Source organism: Dreissena polymorpha, chromosome 11, assembly GCF_020536995.1.
Source record: "Dreissena polymorpha isolate Duluth1 chromosome 11, UMN_Dpol_1.0, whole genome shotgun sequence".
Lineage (NCBI taxonomy): Eukaryota > Metazoa > Mollusca > Bivalvia > Myida > Dreissenidae > Dreissena > Dreissena polymorpha.
Window position 1 is genome coordinate 20,011,712 of NC_068365.1, and position 17,543 is coordinate 20,029,254.

At 37.1% G+C, this 17,543-nt stretch overlaps 2 protein-coding genes and 4 long non-coding RNA genes across 6 annotated transcripts in view; 1 reads left to right on the forward strand and 5 right to left on the reverse strand.

The window, feature by feature from the left end:
• Nucleotides 1–17,543, forward strand: part of LOC127850240 (uncharacterized) — a 155,941-nt gene that overhangs the window by 43,615 nt on the left and 94,783 nt on the right. The window lies entirely within an intron of this gene.
• Nucleotides 1,356–2,527, reverse strand: LOC127850242 (uncharacterized). The gene is made up of 4 exons (XR_008035147.1): nt 2,479–2,527; nt 2,179–2,346; nt 1,741–1,908; nt 1,356–1,469 (listed from the first exon to the last, which is right to left on the reverse strand). It is a non-coding gene; the product is annotated as an uncharacterized LOC127850242 (long non-coding RNA).
• LOC127849663 (sushi, von Willebrand factor type A, EGF and pentraxin domain-containing protein 1-like) lies at nt 2,578–15,652 on the reverse strand. Its single transcript, XM_052382411.1, has 6 exons — nt 15,565–15,652; nt 15,127–15,294; nt 9,329–9,496; nt 3,370–3,540; nt 3,104–3,261; nt 2,578–2,646 (listed from the first exon to the last, which is right to left on the reverse strand). Exons 1-6 carry the CDS (start codon nt 15,632–15,634, stop codon nt 2,578–2,580), a joined length of 804 nt encoding a protein of 267 aa, XP_052238371.1. The 5' UTR covers nt 15,635–15,652.
• Nucleotides 4,036–5,207, reverse strand: LOC127850243 (uncharacterized). Its single transcript, XR_008035148.1, has 4 exons — nt 5,159–5,207; nt 4,859–5,026; nt 4,420–4,587; nt 4,036–4,148 (listed from the first exon to the last, which is right to left on the reverse strand). It is a non-coding gene; the product is annotated as an uncharacterized LOC127850243 (long non-coding RNA).
• On the reverse strand, nt 9,789–10,656 carry LOC127850245 (uncharacterized). Its single transcript, XR_008035150.1, has 3 exons — nt 10,507–10,656; nt 10,207–10,374; nt 9,789–9,936 (listed from the first exon to the last, which is right to left on the reverse strand). It is a non-coding gene; the product is annotated as an uncharacterized LOC127850245 (long non-coding RNA).
• Nucleotides 12,086–13,335, reverse strand: LOC127850244 (uncharacterized). The gene is made up of 4 exons (XR_008035149.1): nt 13,186–13,335; nt 12,886–13,053; nt 12,448–12,615; nt 12,086–12,176 (listed from the first exon to the last, which is right to left on the reverse strand). It is a non-coding gene; the product is annotated as an uncharacterized LOC127850244 (long non-coding RNA).

Here is a 17,543-nt window from a genome sequence, read left to right on the forward strand (position 1 = left end):
TATTAACATTGAAACTGATTTGTGTCATCTAAAAGTCAATGGGAAATTACAATTGACATCAAATGACTATTTTGTACAGGTGCAATTGATATAATGATCGAACATGGTGTTATCTATGCAATTATGTGTCACTAAGAAAACTTACTGTTGATATTGCAGATTGGCGATGAACTCCAGCCACCAGACAAACATTCCATTTCAGAAGCTCCCATCATGGAGTACCCGTCGATACATTCAACACTTGCATTGGCTCCAAACAATGTACCATTCGGTTTGTAAATGATAGCATTTGCAATCGAAATGACACCACAATCTGAAGGAAATAACCATACATCGGAAAGTGTACATGTGCATACAATGAAACCAGACAATTCATTGATAAACAAAGAATAGTTAAGTGTTCGATTGATAGCCTACCACCAGGGACGCATGTTGGTGTATCGCTCCAGGTTCCATCAGACTGGCATATGATTTCGGCAGATCCTGATAATATGTGGCCGACATCACAGGTAACAGTGATATTTGCATCGAATGTTGTCATGTTGCTGTTAACACTTCCATTGACCGGTGTAGCATATCCACAATCTTCAAAGAAGACATACAATTTAACACAAATTTAATTAAGACAAATTTCCAAGAGCAATCGAATGCAAAGTATATATCACGTGCTTTGATAATGATTGCGTGAGTTACCCTTTATGACACATGTCGGTGATGCACTCCAATGTGGACCTGCTTTGCACGTTATTAGTGCAGCGCCAGAGCGATAGAAACCTTCATGACACGTCAGAATTGCCAGTTCCCCCACTGTCCTTCCCTTCGGAGCATCGACGGTGCCGTTACTTGTTGCATACACATCGCATTCTGCTCAAAAACAACATTTCTTTGCTAATTTTCGTTTACAAATATATTCATACTTGCTTACCTAATATTACTTTTCTGATTGTTATTATTTTCAGGATAGCTCTAATTGCATGAAACAAAGGCATCTGCACCGAACGTTCGAACTCCTGGGTACACCACACAGCCGTTTAATAGCGTGATATCTTGACAGACTTGTGATTTTGACATAATAGAAAATGTTCGAAGTCTGATTATTTATTGTCCATATCATCTAATTGTATTATTGCTATAACCGCGATTAAGTAGTACTACTCCAGATTGGACGATTTTGTCAAGTATTGCTTTTAAGTATACACAAAAGACATACAAAAACAATCCGCTTTCGTTGCATAGGCGAACGTGGTATGAAAAATGGAATCGGAATACTTTGACAAGGTACACAATCCACAGTTTCTTACCTTGAATATTACACAAAGCTTGGCCATCCCAGCCAGTCTCCGTACATGTAACTATATCGGAACCATTTAGCGTGTACCCAGTGTTACACAACAGTTGGGCTTGGCTGCCCTCTGTGGTACCAGTTGTTATATTTGCATACCCATATGTGGGACTAGGATCACCACAATCTGAAATGTACACACCAATGTTGCATAATGAATAAGCTAAATAATGCAACAAAATATCACCATTTCGTACCAGAAACACATGTCTGACCAATTTATTTCAGTCAAATTGTCAACATTTAATTTGTATTAAATGCGACCTATGATATCTGAATATACTTAAGTTAAGTAAAAAAAGGTCCGATATGCTAAACAACATTATGAAGAAATAACAAAACAAACACACGTACAATTTCGCACCAACATAATTAAAACATATTATTACAGTGATCACCTCTTATACACTTAGGAGTTGAACTCCAAACAGGACCATTCACACATGTGATTTGAGCGTCTCCTTGTAAAACGTAGTTTTCGTTGCAAGATATGAAAGCAATAGAGCCGAACTTTACACCGTGTGGCAAGTTCACAGAGCCATTGGCTGGTTTTGGATCACTGCATTCTGAAATGTTTCAAATCATAAATAACGAATGAAAAACATGGATAAATATATACATAAAAAATATGCTAATTGCATTTGTGCAATGTTAAATGTATACATAATAAAAACAAATAAATAAATACATACCTATATATGTGCATGGATGCAAGCAAACACGCACGTACACAAGCATGCACGCACACATCCATGAACACAATTACAACCGACTGATGCGACACGTTCACGCTCAACATGGTCTACTTTAGTGCAAGCAAACAAATGTGTACATACCTTGAATAGAACATGTCGGTAGAGAATCCCATCCATCTGAAGTGCATGTACTAGTCGAAGAACCGCTCATATTGTATCCTTCAGAGCAAGAAATAAAAGCTGTCGAACCAGCAGTTGTACCATTTGAGGTTATGGCTGTTCCATGAAGTGGACTTGGATCTCCACAATCTACAAAACAAACATATGCTATAGTGCCCATCTCATATTAAATGTGCGTATTGAAATACAAACATACAAATCTAAAAAGTTATATTAAATTAGTTATATCTCAATGCATAGTACTACATTCAAACAATCTACCTCGTATACAAGAAGGATAAGAAGTCCAGGTTTGATTTGATTGACAAACAATGTATCGAGAGCCGAACAATATGAATTGATCATCACACGAAACGAATGCTACTTCTCCAAACGTATTTCCAGTTGGATATTCAACTGTCCCATTTGCTGGTGACCACAAGCTGCACTCTAAATAGAAACAATATATTATCAATAGATTATTAACATTGAAACTGATTTGTGTCATCTAAAAGTCAATGGGAAATTACAATTGACATCAAATGACTATTTTGTACAGGTGACATTGATATAATGATCGTACATGGTGTTATCTATGCAATTATGTGTCACTAAGAAAACTTACTGTTGATTTTGCAGATTGGCGATGAACTCCAGCCACCAGCCAAACATTCCATTTCAGAAGCTCCCATCATGGAGTACCCGTCGATACATTCAACACTTGCATTGGCTCCAAACAATGTACCATTCGGTTTGTAAATGATAGCATTTGCAATCGAAATGACACCACAATCTGAAGGAAATAACCATACATCGGTAATTGTACATGTGCATACAATGAAACCAGACAATTCATTGATAAACGAAGAATAGTTAAGTGTTCGATTGATAGCCTACCACCAAGAACGCATGTTGGTGTATCGCTCCAGGTTCCATCAGACTGGCATATGATTTCGGCAGATCCTGATAATATGTGGCCAACATCACAGGTAACAGTGATAGTTGCACCGAATGTTGTCACGTTGCTGTTAACACTTCCATTAACCGGTGTAGCATATCCACAATCTTCAAACAAGACATACAATTAAACACAAATTTAATTAAGACAAATTTCCAAGAGCAATCGAATGCAAAGTATATATCACGTGCTTTGATAATGATTGCGTGAGTTACCCTTTATGACACATGTCGGTGATGCACTCCACTGTGGACCTGCTTTGCACGTTATTAGTGCAGCGCCAGAGCGATAGAAACCTTCATGACACGTCAGAATTGCCAGTTCCCCCACTGTCCTTCCCTTCGGAGCATCGACGGTGCCGTTACTTGTTGCATACACATCGCATTCTGCTCAAAAACAACATTTCTTTGCTAATTTTCGTTTACAAATATATTCATACTTGCTTACCTAATATTACTTTTCTGAATGTTATTATTTTCAGGATAGCTCTCATTGCATGAAACAAAGGCATCTGCACCGAACGTTCGAACTCCTGGGTACACCACACAGCCGTTTAACAGCGTTATATATTGACAGACTTGAGATTTTGACAAAATAGAAAATGTTCGAAGTCTGATTTTTTATTGTTCATATCATCTAATTGTATTATTGCTATAACCGCGATTAAGTAGTACTACTCCAGATTGGACGATTTTGTCAAGTATTGCTTTTAAGTATACACAATAAAAGACATACAAAAACAATCCGCTCTCGTTGCATAGGCGAACGTGGTATGAGAAATGGAATCGGAATACTTTGACAAGGTACACAATCCACAGTTTCTTACCTTGAATATTACACAAAGCTTGGCCATCCCAGCCAGTCTCCGTACAGGTCACTGAATCGGAACCATTTAGCGTGTACCCAGTGTTACACAACAGTTGGGCTTGGCTGCCCTCTGTGGTACCAGTTGTTATATTTGCATACCCATATGTGGGACTAGGATCACCACAATCTGAAATGTACACACCAATGTTGCATGATGAATAAGCTAAATAATGCAACAAAATATCACCATTTCGTACCAGAAACACATGTCTGACCAATTTATTTCAGTCAAATTGTCAACATTTAATTTGTATTAAATGCGACCTATGATATCTGAATATACTTAAGTTAAGTAAAAAAAGGTCCGATATGCTAAACAACATTATGAAGAAATAACAAAACAAACACACGTACAATTTCGCACCAACATAATTAAAACATATTATTACAGTGATCACCTCTTATACACTTAGGAGTTGAACTCCAAACAGGACCATTCACACATGTGATTTGAGCGTCTCCTTGTAAAACGTAGTTTTCGTTGCAAGATATGAAAGCAATAGAGCCGAACTTTACACCGTGTGGCAAGTTCACAGAGCCATTGGCTGGTTTTGGATCACTGCATTCTGAAATGTTTCAAATCATAAATAAACAATGAAAAACATGGATAAGTATATACATAAAAATATATGCTAATTGCATTTGTGCAATGTTAAATGTATACATTATAAAAACAAATAAATAAATACATACCTATATATGTGCATGGATGCAAGCAAACACGCACGTACACAAGCATGCACGCACACATCCATGAAAACAATTACAACCGACTGATGCGACACGTTCACGCTCAACATGATCTACTTTAGTGCAAGCAAACACATGTGTACATACCTTGAATAGAACATGTCGGTAGAGAATCCCATCCATCTGAAGTGCATGTAATAGTCGAAGAACCGCTCATATTGTATCCTTCAGAGCAAGAAATAAAAGCTGTCGAACCAGCAGTTGTACCATTTGAGGTTATGGCTGTTCCATGAAGTAGACTTGGATCTCCACAATCTACAAAACAAACATATGCTATAGTGTCCATCTCATATTAAATGTGCGTATTGAAATACAAACATACACATCTAAACAGTTATATTAAATTAGTTATATCTCAATAAATAGTACTACATTCAAACAATCTACCTCGTATACAAGAAGGATAAGAAGTCCAGGTTTGATTTGATTGACAAACAATGTATCGAGAGCCGAACAATATGAATTGATCATCACACGAAACGAATGCTACTTCTCCAAACGTATTTCCAGTTGGATATTCAACTGTCCCATTTGCTGGTGACCACAAGCTGCACTCTAAATAGAAAAATATATTATCAATAGATTATTTACATTGAAACTGATTTGTGTCATCTAAAAGTCAATGGGAAATTACAATTGACATCAAATGACTATTTCATACAGGTGCATTTGATATAATGATCGTTCATGGTGTTATCTATGCAATTATGTGTCACTAAGAAAACTTACTGTTGATATTGCAGATTGGCGATGAACTCCAGCCACCAGCCAAACATTCCATTTTAGAAGCTCCCATCATGGAGTACCCGTCGATACATTCAACACTTGCATTGGCTCCAAACAATGTACCATTCGGTTTGTAAATGATAGCATTTGCAATCGAAATGACACCACAATCTGAAGGAAATAACCATACATCGGAAATTGTACATGTGCATACAATGAAACCAGACAATTCATTGATAAACAAAGAATAGTTAAGTGCTCGATTGATAGCCTACCACCAGGAACGCATGTTGTTTTATCGCTCCAGGTTCCATCAGACTGGCATATGATTTCGGCAGATCCTGATAATATGTGGCCGACATCACAGGTAACAGTGATAGTTGCACCGAATGTTGTCACGTTGCTGTTAACACTTCCATTAACCGGTGTAGCATATCCACAATCTTCAAAGACGACATACAATTAAACACAAATTTAATTAAGACAAATTTCCAAGAGCAATCGAATGCAAAGTATATATCACGTGCTTTGATAATGATTGCGTGAGTTACCCTTTATGACACATGTCGGTGATGCACTCCACTGTGGACCTGCTTTGCACGTTATTAGTGCAGCGCCAGAGCGATAGAAACCTTCATGACACGTCAGAATTGCCAGTTCCCCCACTGTCCTTCCCTTCGGAGCATCGACGGTGCCGTTACTTGTTGCATACACATCGCATTCTGCTCAAAACAACATTTCTTTGCTAATTTTCGTTTACAAATATATTCATACTTGCTTACCTAATATTACTTTTCTGAATGTTATTATTTTCTGGATAGCTCTGATTGCATGAAACAAAGGCATCTGCACCGAACGTTCGAACTCCTGGGTACACCACACAGCCGTTTAATAGCGTGATATCTTGACAGACTTGAGATTTTGACATAATAGAAAATGTTCGAAGTCTGATTATTTATTGTCCATATCATCTAATTGTATTATTGCTATAACCGCGATTAAGTAGTACTACTCCAGATTGGACGATGTTGTCAAGTATTGCTTTTAAGTATACACAATAAAAGACATACAAAATCAATCCGCTTTCGTTGCATAGGTGAACGTGGTATGAGAAATGGAATCGGAATACTTTGACAAGGTACACAATCCACAGTTTCTTACCTTGAATATTACACAAAGCTTGGCCATCCCAGCCAGTCTCCGTACATGTCACTGAATCGGAACCATTTAGCGTGTACCCAGTGTTACACAACAGTTGGGCTTGGCTGCCCTCTGTGGTACCAGTTGCTTATATTTGCATACCCATATGTGGGACTAGGATCACCACAATCTGAAATGTACACACCAATGTTGCATGATGAATAAGCTAAATAATGCAACAAAATATCACCATTTCGTACCAGAAACACATGTCTGACCAATTTATTTCAGTCAAATTGTCAACATTTAATTTGTATTAAATGCGACCTATGATATCTGAATATACTTAAGTTAAGTAAAAAAAGGTCCGATATGCTAAACAACATTATGAAGAAATAACAAAACAAACACACGTACAATTTCGCACCAACATAATTAAAACATATTATTACAGTGATCACCTCTTATACACTTAGGAGTTGAACTCCAAACAGGACCCATTCACACATGTGATTTGAGCGTCTCCTTGCTAAAACGTAGTTTTCGTTGCAAGATATGAAAGCAATAGAGCCGAACTTTACACCGTGTGGCAAGTTCACAGAGCCATTGGCTGGTTTTGGATCACTGCATTCTGAAATGTTTCAAATCATAAATAAAGAATGAAAAACATGGATAAATATATACATAAAAAAATATGCTAATTGCATTTGTGCAATGTTAAATGTAGACATTAATAAAACAAATAAATAAATACATACCTATATATGTGCATGCATGCAAGCAAACACGCACGTACACAAGCATGCACGCACACATCCATGAAAACAATTACAACCGACTGATGCGACACGTTCACGCTCAACATGATCGAGTGCAAGCAAACAAATGTGTACATACCTTGAATAGAACATGTCGGTAGAGAATCCCATCCATCTGAAGTGCATGTAATAGTCGAAGAACCGCTCATATTGTATCCTTCAGAGCAATTAATAAAAGCTGTCGAACCAGCAGTTGTACCATTTGAGGTTATGGCGGTTCCATGAAGTAGACTTGGATCTCCACAATCTACAAAACAAACATATGCTATAGTGTCCATCTCATATTAAATGTGCGTATTGAAATACAAACATACAAATCTAAACAGTTATATTAAATTAGTTATATCTCAATAAATAGTACTACATTCAAACAATCTACCTCGTATACAAGAAGGATAAGAAGTCCAGGTTTGATTTGATTGGCAAACAATGTATCGAGAGCCGAACAATATGAATTGATCATCACACGAAACGAATGCTACTTCTCCAAACGTATTTCCAGTTGGATATTCCACTGTTCCATTTGCTGGTGACCACAAGCTGCACTCTAAATAGAAACAATATATCATCAATAGATTAATTACATTGAAACTGATTTGTGTCATCAAAAGACAATGTGAAATTACAATTGACATCAAATGACTATTTTGTACAGGTGCAATTGATATAATGATCGTACATGGTTTTATCTATGCAATTATGTGTCACTAAGAAAACTTACTGTTGATATTGCAGATTGGCGATGAACTCCAGCCACCAGCCAAACATTCCATTTCAGAAGCTCCCATCATGGAGTACCCGTCGATACATTCAACACTTGCATTGGCTCCAAACAATGTACCATTCGGTTTGTAAATGATAGCATTTGCAATCGAAATGACACCACAATCTGAAGGAAATAACCATACATCGGAAATTGTACATGTGCATACAATGAAACCAGACAATTAATTGATAAACAAAGAATAGTTAAGTGTTCGATTGATAGCCTACCACCAGGAACGCATGTTGGTGTATCGCTCCAGGTTCCATCAGACTGGCATATGATTTCGGCAGATCCTGATAATATGTGGCCGACATCACAGGTAACAGTGGTAGTTGCACCGAATGTTGTCACGTTGCTGTTAACACTTCCATTAACCGGTGTAGCATATCCACAATCTTCAAAGAAGACATGCAATTAAACACAAATTTAATTAAGACAAATTCATATCGAATGCGAAGTATATATCACGTGCTTTGATAATGATTGCGTGAGTTACCCTTTATGACACATGTCGGTGATGCACTCCACTGTGGACCTGCTTTGCACGTTATTAGTGCAGCGCCAGAGCGATAGAAACCTTCATGACACGTCAGAATTGCCAGTTCCCCCATTGTCCTTCCCTTCGGAGCATCGACGGTGCCGTTACTTGTTGCATACACATCGCATTCTGCTCAAAAACAACATTTCTTTGCTAATTTTCGTTTACAAATATATTCATACTTGCTTACCTAATATTACTTTTCTGAATGTTATTATTTTCTGGATAGCTCTCATTGCATGAAACAAAGGCATCTGCACCGAACGTTCGAACTCCTGGGTACACCACACAGCCGTTTAATAGCGTGATATCTTGTCAGACTTGAGATTTTGACATAATAGAAAATGTTCGAAGTCTGATTATTTATTGTCCATATCATCTAATTGTATTATTGCTATAACCGCGATTAAGTAGTACTACTCCAGATTGGACGATGTTGTCAAGTATTGCTTTTAAGTATACACAATAAAAGACATACAAAATCAATCCGCTTTCGTTGCATAGGCGAACGTGGTATGAGAAATGGAATCGGAATACTTTGACAAGGTACACAATCCACAGTTTCTTACCTTGAATATTACACAAAGCTTGGCCATCCCAGCCAGTCTCCGTACATGTCACTGAATCGGAACCATTTAGCGTGTACCCAGTGTTACACAACAGTTGGGCTTGGCTGCCCTCTGTGGTACCAGTTGCTATATTTGCATACCCATATGTGGGACTAGGATCACCACAATCTGAAATGTACACACCAATGTTGCATAATGAATAAGCTAAATAATGCAACAAAATATCACCATTTCGTACCAGAAACACATGTCTGACTAATTTATTTCAGTCAAATTGTCAACATTTAATTTGTATTAAATGCGACCTATGATATCTGAATATACTTAAGTTAAGTAAAAAAAAGGTCCGATATGCTAAACAACATTATGAAGAAATAACAAAACAAACACACGTACAATTTCGCACCAACATAATTAAAACATATTATTACAGTGATCACCTCTTATACACTTAGGGGTTGAACTCCAAACAGAACCATTCACACATGTGATTTGAGCGTCTCCTTGTAAAACGTAGTTTTCGTTGCAAGATATGAAAGCAATAGAGCCGAACTTTACACCGTGTGGCAAGTTCACAGAGCCATTGGCTGGTTTTGGATCACTGCATTCTGAAATGTTTCAAATCATAAATAAAAAATGAAAAACATGGATAAATATATACATAAAAAATATGCTAATTGCATTTGTGCAATGTTAAATGTATACATAACAAAAACAAATAAATAAATACATACCTATATATGTGCATGGATGCAAGCAAACACGCACGTACACAAGCATGCACGCACACATCCATGAAAACAATTACAACCGACTGATGCGACACGTTCACTCTCAACATGATCTACTTTAGTGCAAGCAAACAAATGTGTACATACCTTGAATAGAACATGTCGGTAGAGAATCCCATCCATCTGAAGTGCATGTAATAGTCGAAGAACCGCTCATATTGTATCCTTCAGAGCAAGAAATAAAAGCTGTCGAACCAGCAGTTGTACCATTTGAGGTTATGGCTGTTCCATGAAGTAGACTTGGATCTCCACAATCTACAATACAAACATATGCTATAGTGTCCATCTCATATTAAATTTGCGTATTGAAATACAAACATTCAAATCTAAACAGTTATATTAAATTAGTTATATCTCAATAAATAGTACTACATTCAAACAATCTACCTCGTATACAAGAAGGATAAGAAGTCCAGGTTTGATTTGATTGACAAACAATGTATCGAGAGCCGAACAATATGAATTGATCATCACACGAAACGAATGCTACTTCTCCAAACGTATTTCCAGTTGGATATTCCACTGTCCCATTTGCTGGTGACCACAAGCTGCACTCTAAATAGAAACAATATATTATCAATAGAATATTAACATTGAAACTGATTTGTGTCATCTAAAAGTCAATGGGAAATTACAATTGACATCAAATGACTATTTTGTACAGGTGCAATTGATATAATGATCGTACATGGTGTTATCTATGCAATTATGTGTCACTAAGAAAACTTACTGTTGATATTGCAGATTGGCGATGAACTCCAGCCACCAGCCAAACATTCCATTTCAGAAGCTCCCATCATGGAGTACCCGTCGATACATTCAACACTTGCATTGGCTCCAAACAATGTACCATTCGGTTTGTAAATGATAGCATTTGCAATCGAAATGACACCACAATCTGAAGGAAATAACCATACATCGGAAAGTGTACATGTGCATACAATGAAACCAGACAATTCATTGATAAACAAAGAATAGTTAGGTGTTCGATTGATAGCCTACCACCAGGAACGCATGTTGGTGTATCGCTCCAGGTTCCATCAGACTGGCATATGATTTCGGCAGATCCTGATAATATGTGGCCGACATCACAGGTAACAGTGATAGTTGCACCGAATGTTGTCACGTTGCTGTTAACACTTCCATTAACGGGTGTAGCATATCCACAATCTTCAAAGAAGACATACAATTAAACACAAATTTAATTAAGACAAATTTCCAAGAGCAATCGAATGCGAAGTATATATCACCTGCTTTGATAATGATTGCGTGAGTTACCCTTTATGACACATGTCGGTGATGCACTCCACTGTGGACCTGCTTTGCACGTTATAAGTGCAGCGCCAGAGCGATAGAAACCTTCATGACACGTCAGAATTGCCAGTTCCCCCACTGTCCTTCCCTTCGGAGCATCGACGGTGCCGTTACTTGTTGCATACACATCGCATTCTGCTCAAAAAAAACATTTCTTTGCTAATTTTCGTTTACAAATATATTCATACTTGCTTACCTAATATTACTTTTCTGAATGTTATTATTTTCTGGATAGCTCTCATTGCATGAAACAAAGGCATCTGCACCGAACGTTCGAACTCCTGGGTACACCACACAGCCGTTTAATAGCGTGATATCTTGACAGACTTGAGATTTTGACATAATAGAAAATGTTCGAAGTCTGATTATTTATTGTCCATATCATCTAATTGTATTATTGCTATAACCGCGATTAAGTAGTACTACTCCAGATTGGACGATGTTGTCAAGTATTGCTTTTAAGTATACACAATAAAAGACATACAAAATCAATCCGCTTTCGTTGCATAGGCGAACGTGGTATGAGAAATGGAATCGGAATACTTTGACAAGGTACACAATCCACAGTTTCTTACCTTGAATATTACACAAAGCTTGGCCATCCCAGCCAGTCTCCGTACATGTCACTGAATCGGAACCATTTAGCGTGTACCCAGTGTTACACAACAGTTGGGCTTGGCTGCCCTCTGTGGTACCAGTTGCTATATTTGCATACCCATATGTGGGACTAGGATCACCACAATCTGAAATGTACACACCAATGTTGCATAATGAATAAGCTAAATAATGCAACAAAATATCACCATTTCGTACCAGAAACACATGTCTGACCAATTTATTTCAGTCAAATTGTCAACATTTAATTTGTATTAAATGCGACCTATGATATCTGAATATACTTAAGTTAAGTAAAAAAAGGTCCGATATGCTAAACAACATTATGAAGAAATAACAAAACAAACACACGTACAATTTCGCACCAACATAATTAAAACATATTATTACAGTGATCACCTCTTATACACTTAGGGGTTGAACTCCAAACAGAACCATTCACACATGTGATTTGAGCGTCTCCTTGTAAAACGTAGTTTTCGTTGCAAGATATGAAAGCAATAGAGCCGAACTTTACACCGTGTGGCAAGTTCACAGAGCCATTGGCTGGTTTTGGATCACTGCATTCTGAAATGTTTCAAATCATAAATAAAGAATGAAAAACATGGATAAATATATACATAAAAAATATGCTAATTGCATTTGTGCAATGTTAAATGTATACATAACAAAAACAAATAAATAAATACATACCTATATATGTGCATGGATGCAAGCAAACACGCACGTACACAAGCATGCACGCACACATCCATGAAAACAATTACAACCGACTGATGCGACACGTTCACTCTCAACATGATCTACTTTAGTGCAAGCAAACAAATGTGTACATACCTTGAATAGAACATGTCGGTAGAGAATCCCATCCATCTGAAGTGCATGTAATAGTCGAAGAACCGCTCATATTGTATCCTTCAGAGCAAGAAATAAAAGCTGTCGAACCAGCAGTTGTACCATTTGAGGTTATGGCTGTTCCATGAAGTAGACTTGGATCTCCACAATCTACAAAACAAACATATGCTATAGTGTCCATCTCATATTAAATGTGCGTATTGAAATACAAACATACAAATCTAAACAGTTATATTAAATTAGTTATATCTCAATAAATAGTATTACATTCAAACAATCTACCTCGTATACAAGAAGGATAAGAAGTCCAGGTTTGATTTGATTGACAAACAATGTATCGAGAGCCGAACAATATGAATTGATCATCACACGAAACGAATGCTACTTCTCCAAACGTATTTCCAGTTGGATATTCCACTGTCCCATTTGCTGGTGACCACAAGCTGCACTCTAAATAGAAACAATATATTATCAATAGAATATTAACATTGAAACTGATTTGTGTCATCTAAAAGTCAATGGGAAATTACAATTGACATCAAATGACTATTTTGTACAGGTGCAATTGATATAATGATCGTACATGGTGTTATCTATGCAATTATGTGTCACTAAGAAAACTTACTGTTGATATTGCAGATTGGCGATGAACTCCAGCCACCAGCCAAACATTCCATTTCAGAAGCTCCCATCATGGAGTACCCGTCGATACATTCAACACTTGCATTGGCTCCAAACAATGTACCATTCGGTTTGTAAATGATAGCATTTGCAATCGAAATGACACCACAATCTGAAGGAAATTACCATACATCGGAAAGTGTACATGTGCATACAATGAAACCAGACAATTAATTGATAAACAAAGAATAGTGAGGTGTTCGATTGATAGCCTACCACCAGGAACGCATGTTGGTGTATCGCTCCAGGTTCCATCAGACTGGCATATGATTTCGGCAGATCCTGATAATATGTGGCCGACATCACAGGAAACAGTGATAGTTGCACCGAATGTTGTCACGTTGCTGTTAACACTTCCATTAACCGGTGTAGCATATCCACAATCTTCAAAGAAGACATACAATTAAACACAAATTTAATTAAGACAAATTTCCAAGAGCAATCGAATGCAAAGTATATATCACGTGCTTTGATAATGATTGCGTGAGTTACCCTTTATGACACATGTCGGTGATGCACTCCACTGTGGACCTGCTTTGCACGTTAAAAGTGCAGCGCCAGAGCGATAGAAACCTTCATGACACGTCAGAACTGCCAGTTCCCCCACTGTCCTTCCCTTCGGAGCATCGACGGTGCCGTTACTTGTTGCATACACATCGCATTCTGCTCAAAAACAACATTTCTTTGCTAATTTTCGTTTACAAATATATTCATACTTGCTTACCTAATATTACTTTTCTGAATGTTATTATTTTCAGGATAGCTCTCATTGCATGAAACAAAGGCATCTGCACCGAACGTTCGAACTCCTGGGTACACCACACAGCCGTTTAATAGCGTGATATCTTGACAGACTTGAGATTTTGACATTATAGAAAATGTTCGAAGTCTGATTATTTATTGTCCATATCATCTAATTGTATTATTGCTATAACCGCGATTAAGTAGTACTACTCCAGATTGGACGATTTTGTCAAGTATTGCTTTTAAGTATACACAATAAAAGACATACAAAAACAATCCGCTCTCGTTGCATAGGCGAACGTGGTATGAGAAATGGAATCGGAATACTTTGACAAGGTACACAATCCACAGTTTCTTACCTTGAATATTACACAAAGCTTGGCCATTCCAGCCAGTCTCCGTACATGTCACCGAATCGGAACCATTTAGCGTGTACCCAGTGTTACACAACAGTTGGGCTTGGCTGCCCTCTGTGGTACCACTTGTTATATTTGCATACCCATATGTGGGACTAGGATCACCACAATCTGAAATGTACACACCAATGTTGCATGATGAATAAGCTAAATAGTGCAACAAAATATCACCATTACGTACCAGAAACACATGTCTGACCAATTTATTTCAGTCAAATTGTCAACATTTAATTTGTATTAAATGCGACATATGATATCTGAATATACTTAAGTTAAGTAAAAAAAGGTCCGATATGCTAAACAACATTATGAAGAAATAACAAAACAAACACACGTACAATTTCGCACCAACATAATTAAAACATATTATTACAGTGATCACCTCTTATACACTTAGGAGTTGAACTCCAAACAGGACCATTCACACATGTGATTTGAGCGTCTCCTTGTAAAACGTAGTTTTCGTTGCAAGATATGAAAGCAATAGAGCCGAACTTTACACCGTGTGGCAAGTTCACAGAGCCATTGGCTGGTTTTGGATCACTGCATTCTGAAATGTTTCAAATCATAAATAAAGAATGAAAAACATGGATAAATATATACATAAAAAAATATGCTAATTGCATTTGTGCAATGTTAAATGTATACATAATAAAACAAATAAATAAATACATACCTATATATGTGCATGCATGCAAGCAAACACGCACGTACACAAGCATGCACGCACACATCCATGAAAACAATTACAACCGACTGATGCGACACGTTCACGCTCAACATGATCTACTTCAGTGCAAGCAAACAAATGTGTACATACCTTGAATAGAACATGTCGGTAGAGAATCCCATCCATCTGAAGTGCATGTAATAGTCGAAGAACCGCTCATATTGTATCCATCAGAGCAAGAAATAAAAGCTGTCGAACCAGCAGTTGTACCATTTGAGGTTATGGCTGTTCCATGAAGTGGACTTGGATCTCCACAATCTACAAAACAAACATATGCTATAGTGTCCATCTCATATTAAATGTGCGTATTGAAATACAAACATACAAATCTGAACAGTTATATTAAATTAGTTATATCTCAATGCATAGTACTACATTCAAACAATCTACCTCGTATACAAGAAGGATTATAAGTCCAGGTTTGATTTGATTGACAAACAATGTATCGAGAGCCGAACAATATGAATTGATCATCACACGAAACGAATGCTACTTCCCCAAACGTATTTCCAGTTGGATATTCCACTGTCCCATTTGCTGGTGACCACATGCTGCACTCTAAATAGAAACAAGATATTATCAATACATTATGAACATTGAAACTGATTTGTGTCATCTAAAAGTCAAAGGGAAATTAAAATTGACATCAAATGACTATTTTGTACAGGTGCAATTGATATAATGATCGTACATGGTTTTATCTATGCAATTATGTGTCACTAAGAAAACTTACTGTTGATATTGCAGATTGGCGAGGAACTCCACCCACCAACCAAACATTTCATTTCAGAAGCTCCCATCATGGAGTACCCGTCGATACATTCAACACTTGCATTGGCTCCAAACAATGTACCATTCGGTTTGTAAATGATAGCATTTGCAATCGAAATGACACCACAATCTGAAGGAAATAACCATACATCGGAAATTGTACATGTGCATACAATGAAACCAGACTAATCATTGATAAACAAAGAATAGTAAAGTGTTCGATTGATAGCCTACCACCAGGAACGCATGTTGGTGTATCGCTCCAGGTTCCATCAGACTTGCATATGATTTCGGCAGATCCTGACAATATGTGGCCGACATCACAGGTAACAGTGATAGTTGCACCGAATGTTGTCACGTTGCTGTTAACACTTCCATTAACCGGTGTAGCATGTCCACAATCTTAAAAGAAGACATATAATTAAACACACATTTAATTAAGACAATTTCCAAGAGCAATCGAATGCAAAGTATATATCACGTGCTTTGATAATGATTGCATGAGTTACCCTTTATGACACATGTCGGTGATGCACTCCACTGTGGACCTGCTTTGCACGTTATTAGTGCAGCGCCAGAGCGATAGAAACCTTCATGACACGTCAGAATTGCCAGTTCCCCCACTGTTCTTCCATTCGGAGCATCGACGGTCCCGTTACTTGTTGCATACATATCGCATTCTATACGAAATATTATATCAATGTTAAACAACGTTTAAATGAATAAACAAAATTATAGCTAGTAATCGAATTTCAAAAGTTATGTTCATGTCATGACATCTTCAGTAGATGTACAGTCTGTACATGCAATCTATCTTTTAATAATCAAACGTAATTACCTATACATTATTTCGCTTTTACCAGCCAATTTGAGATGTATTAGTCTTAACTATCACCATTTAATTATGATTATATTAAAATACATTACCTTGTAATGTACAATTAAATGTCACGTTCCAACCATATTCAGAACAATAAGCAGTCGTTTCGTTAACTGGGTCGAAACCATCGTTGCATTTTACAGTTGTCATACGATCTAGTGTTGTTCCAGACAAGGACAGGACATTTCCATTCTTTATAGAAGGTTTTCCGCAATCTAAGATAAAATCAACGTAGACAAACAAATAAGTATGTATTAAAACCTAGTGTTAATCGTTCAAATAATGACAAATAATTGATTGCTCATCTTTTACCAAAAATTACAGAAGTTGCTAACTGTATTTCTTTGAAAAGAAAAACATACTTACATCATATATCTTCTATAAATACTATTCCACAAATGTTTAGACGCAAGCTTGT

Excerpts from the sequence above, each read along its gene's own strand:
- LOC127849663 (XM_052382411.1), bottom strand. The coding sequence starts at position 15,634 with ATGAGCGGTTCTTCGACTATTACATGCACTTCAGATGGATGGGATTCT. Across the intron at positions 9,497-15,126 it reads AACTCCTAAGTGTATAAGAG|ATTGTGGTGATCCTAGTCCC; the intron begins GTGATCACTGTA and ends TGTACATTTCAG. Across the intron at positions 2,647-3,103 it reads GGAGCGATACACCAACATGC|AGTGCAGCTTGTGGTCACCA; the intron begins GTTCTTGGTGGT and ends GTTTCTATTTAG.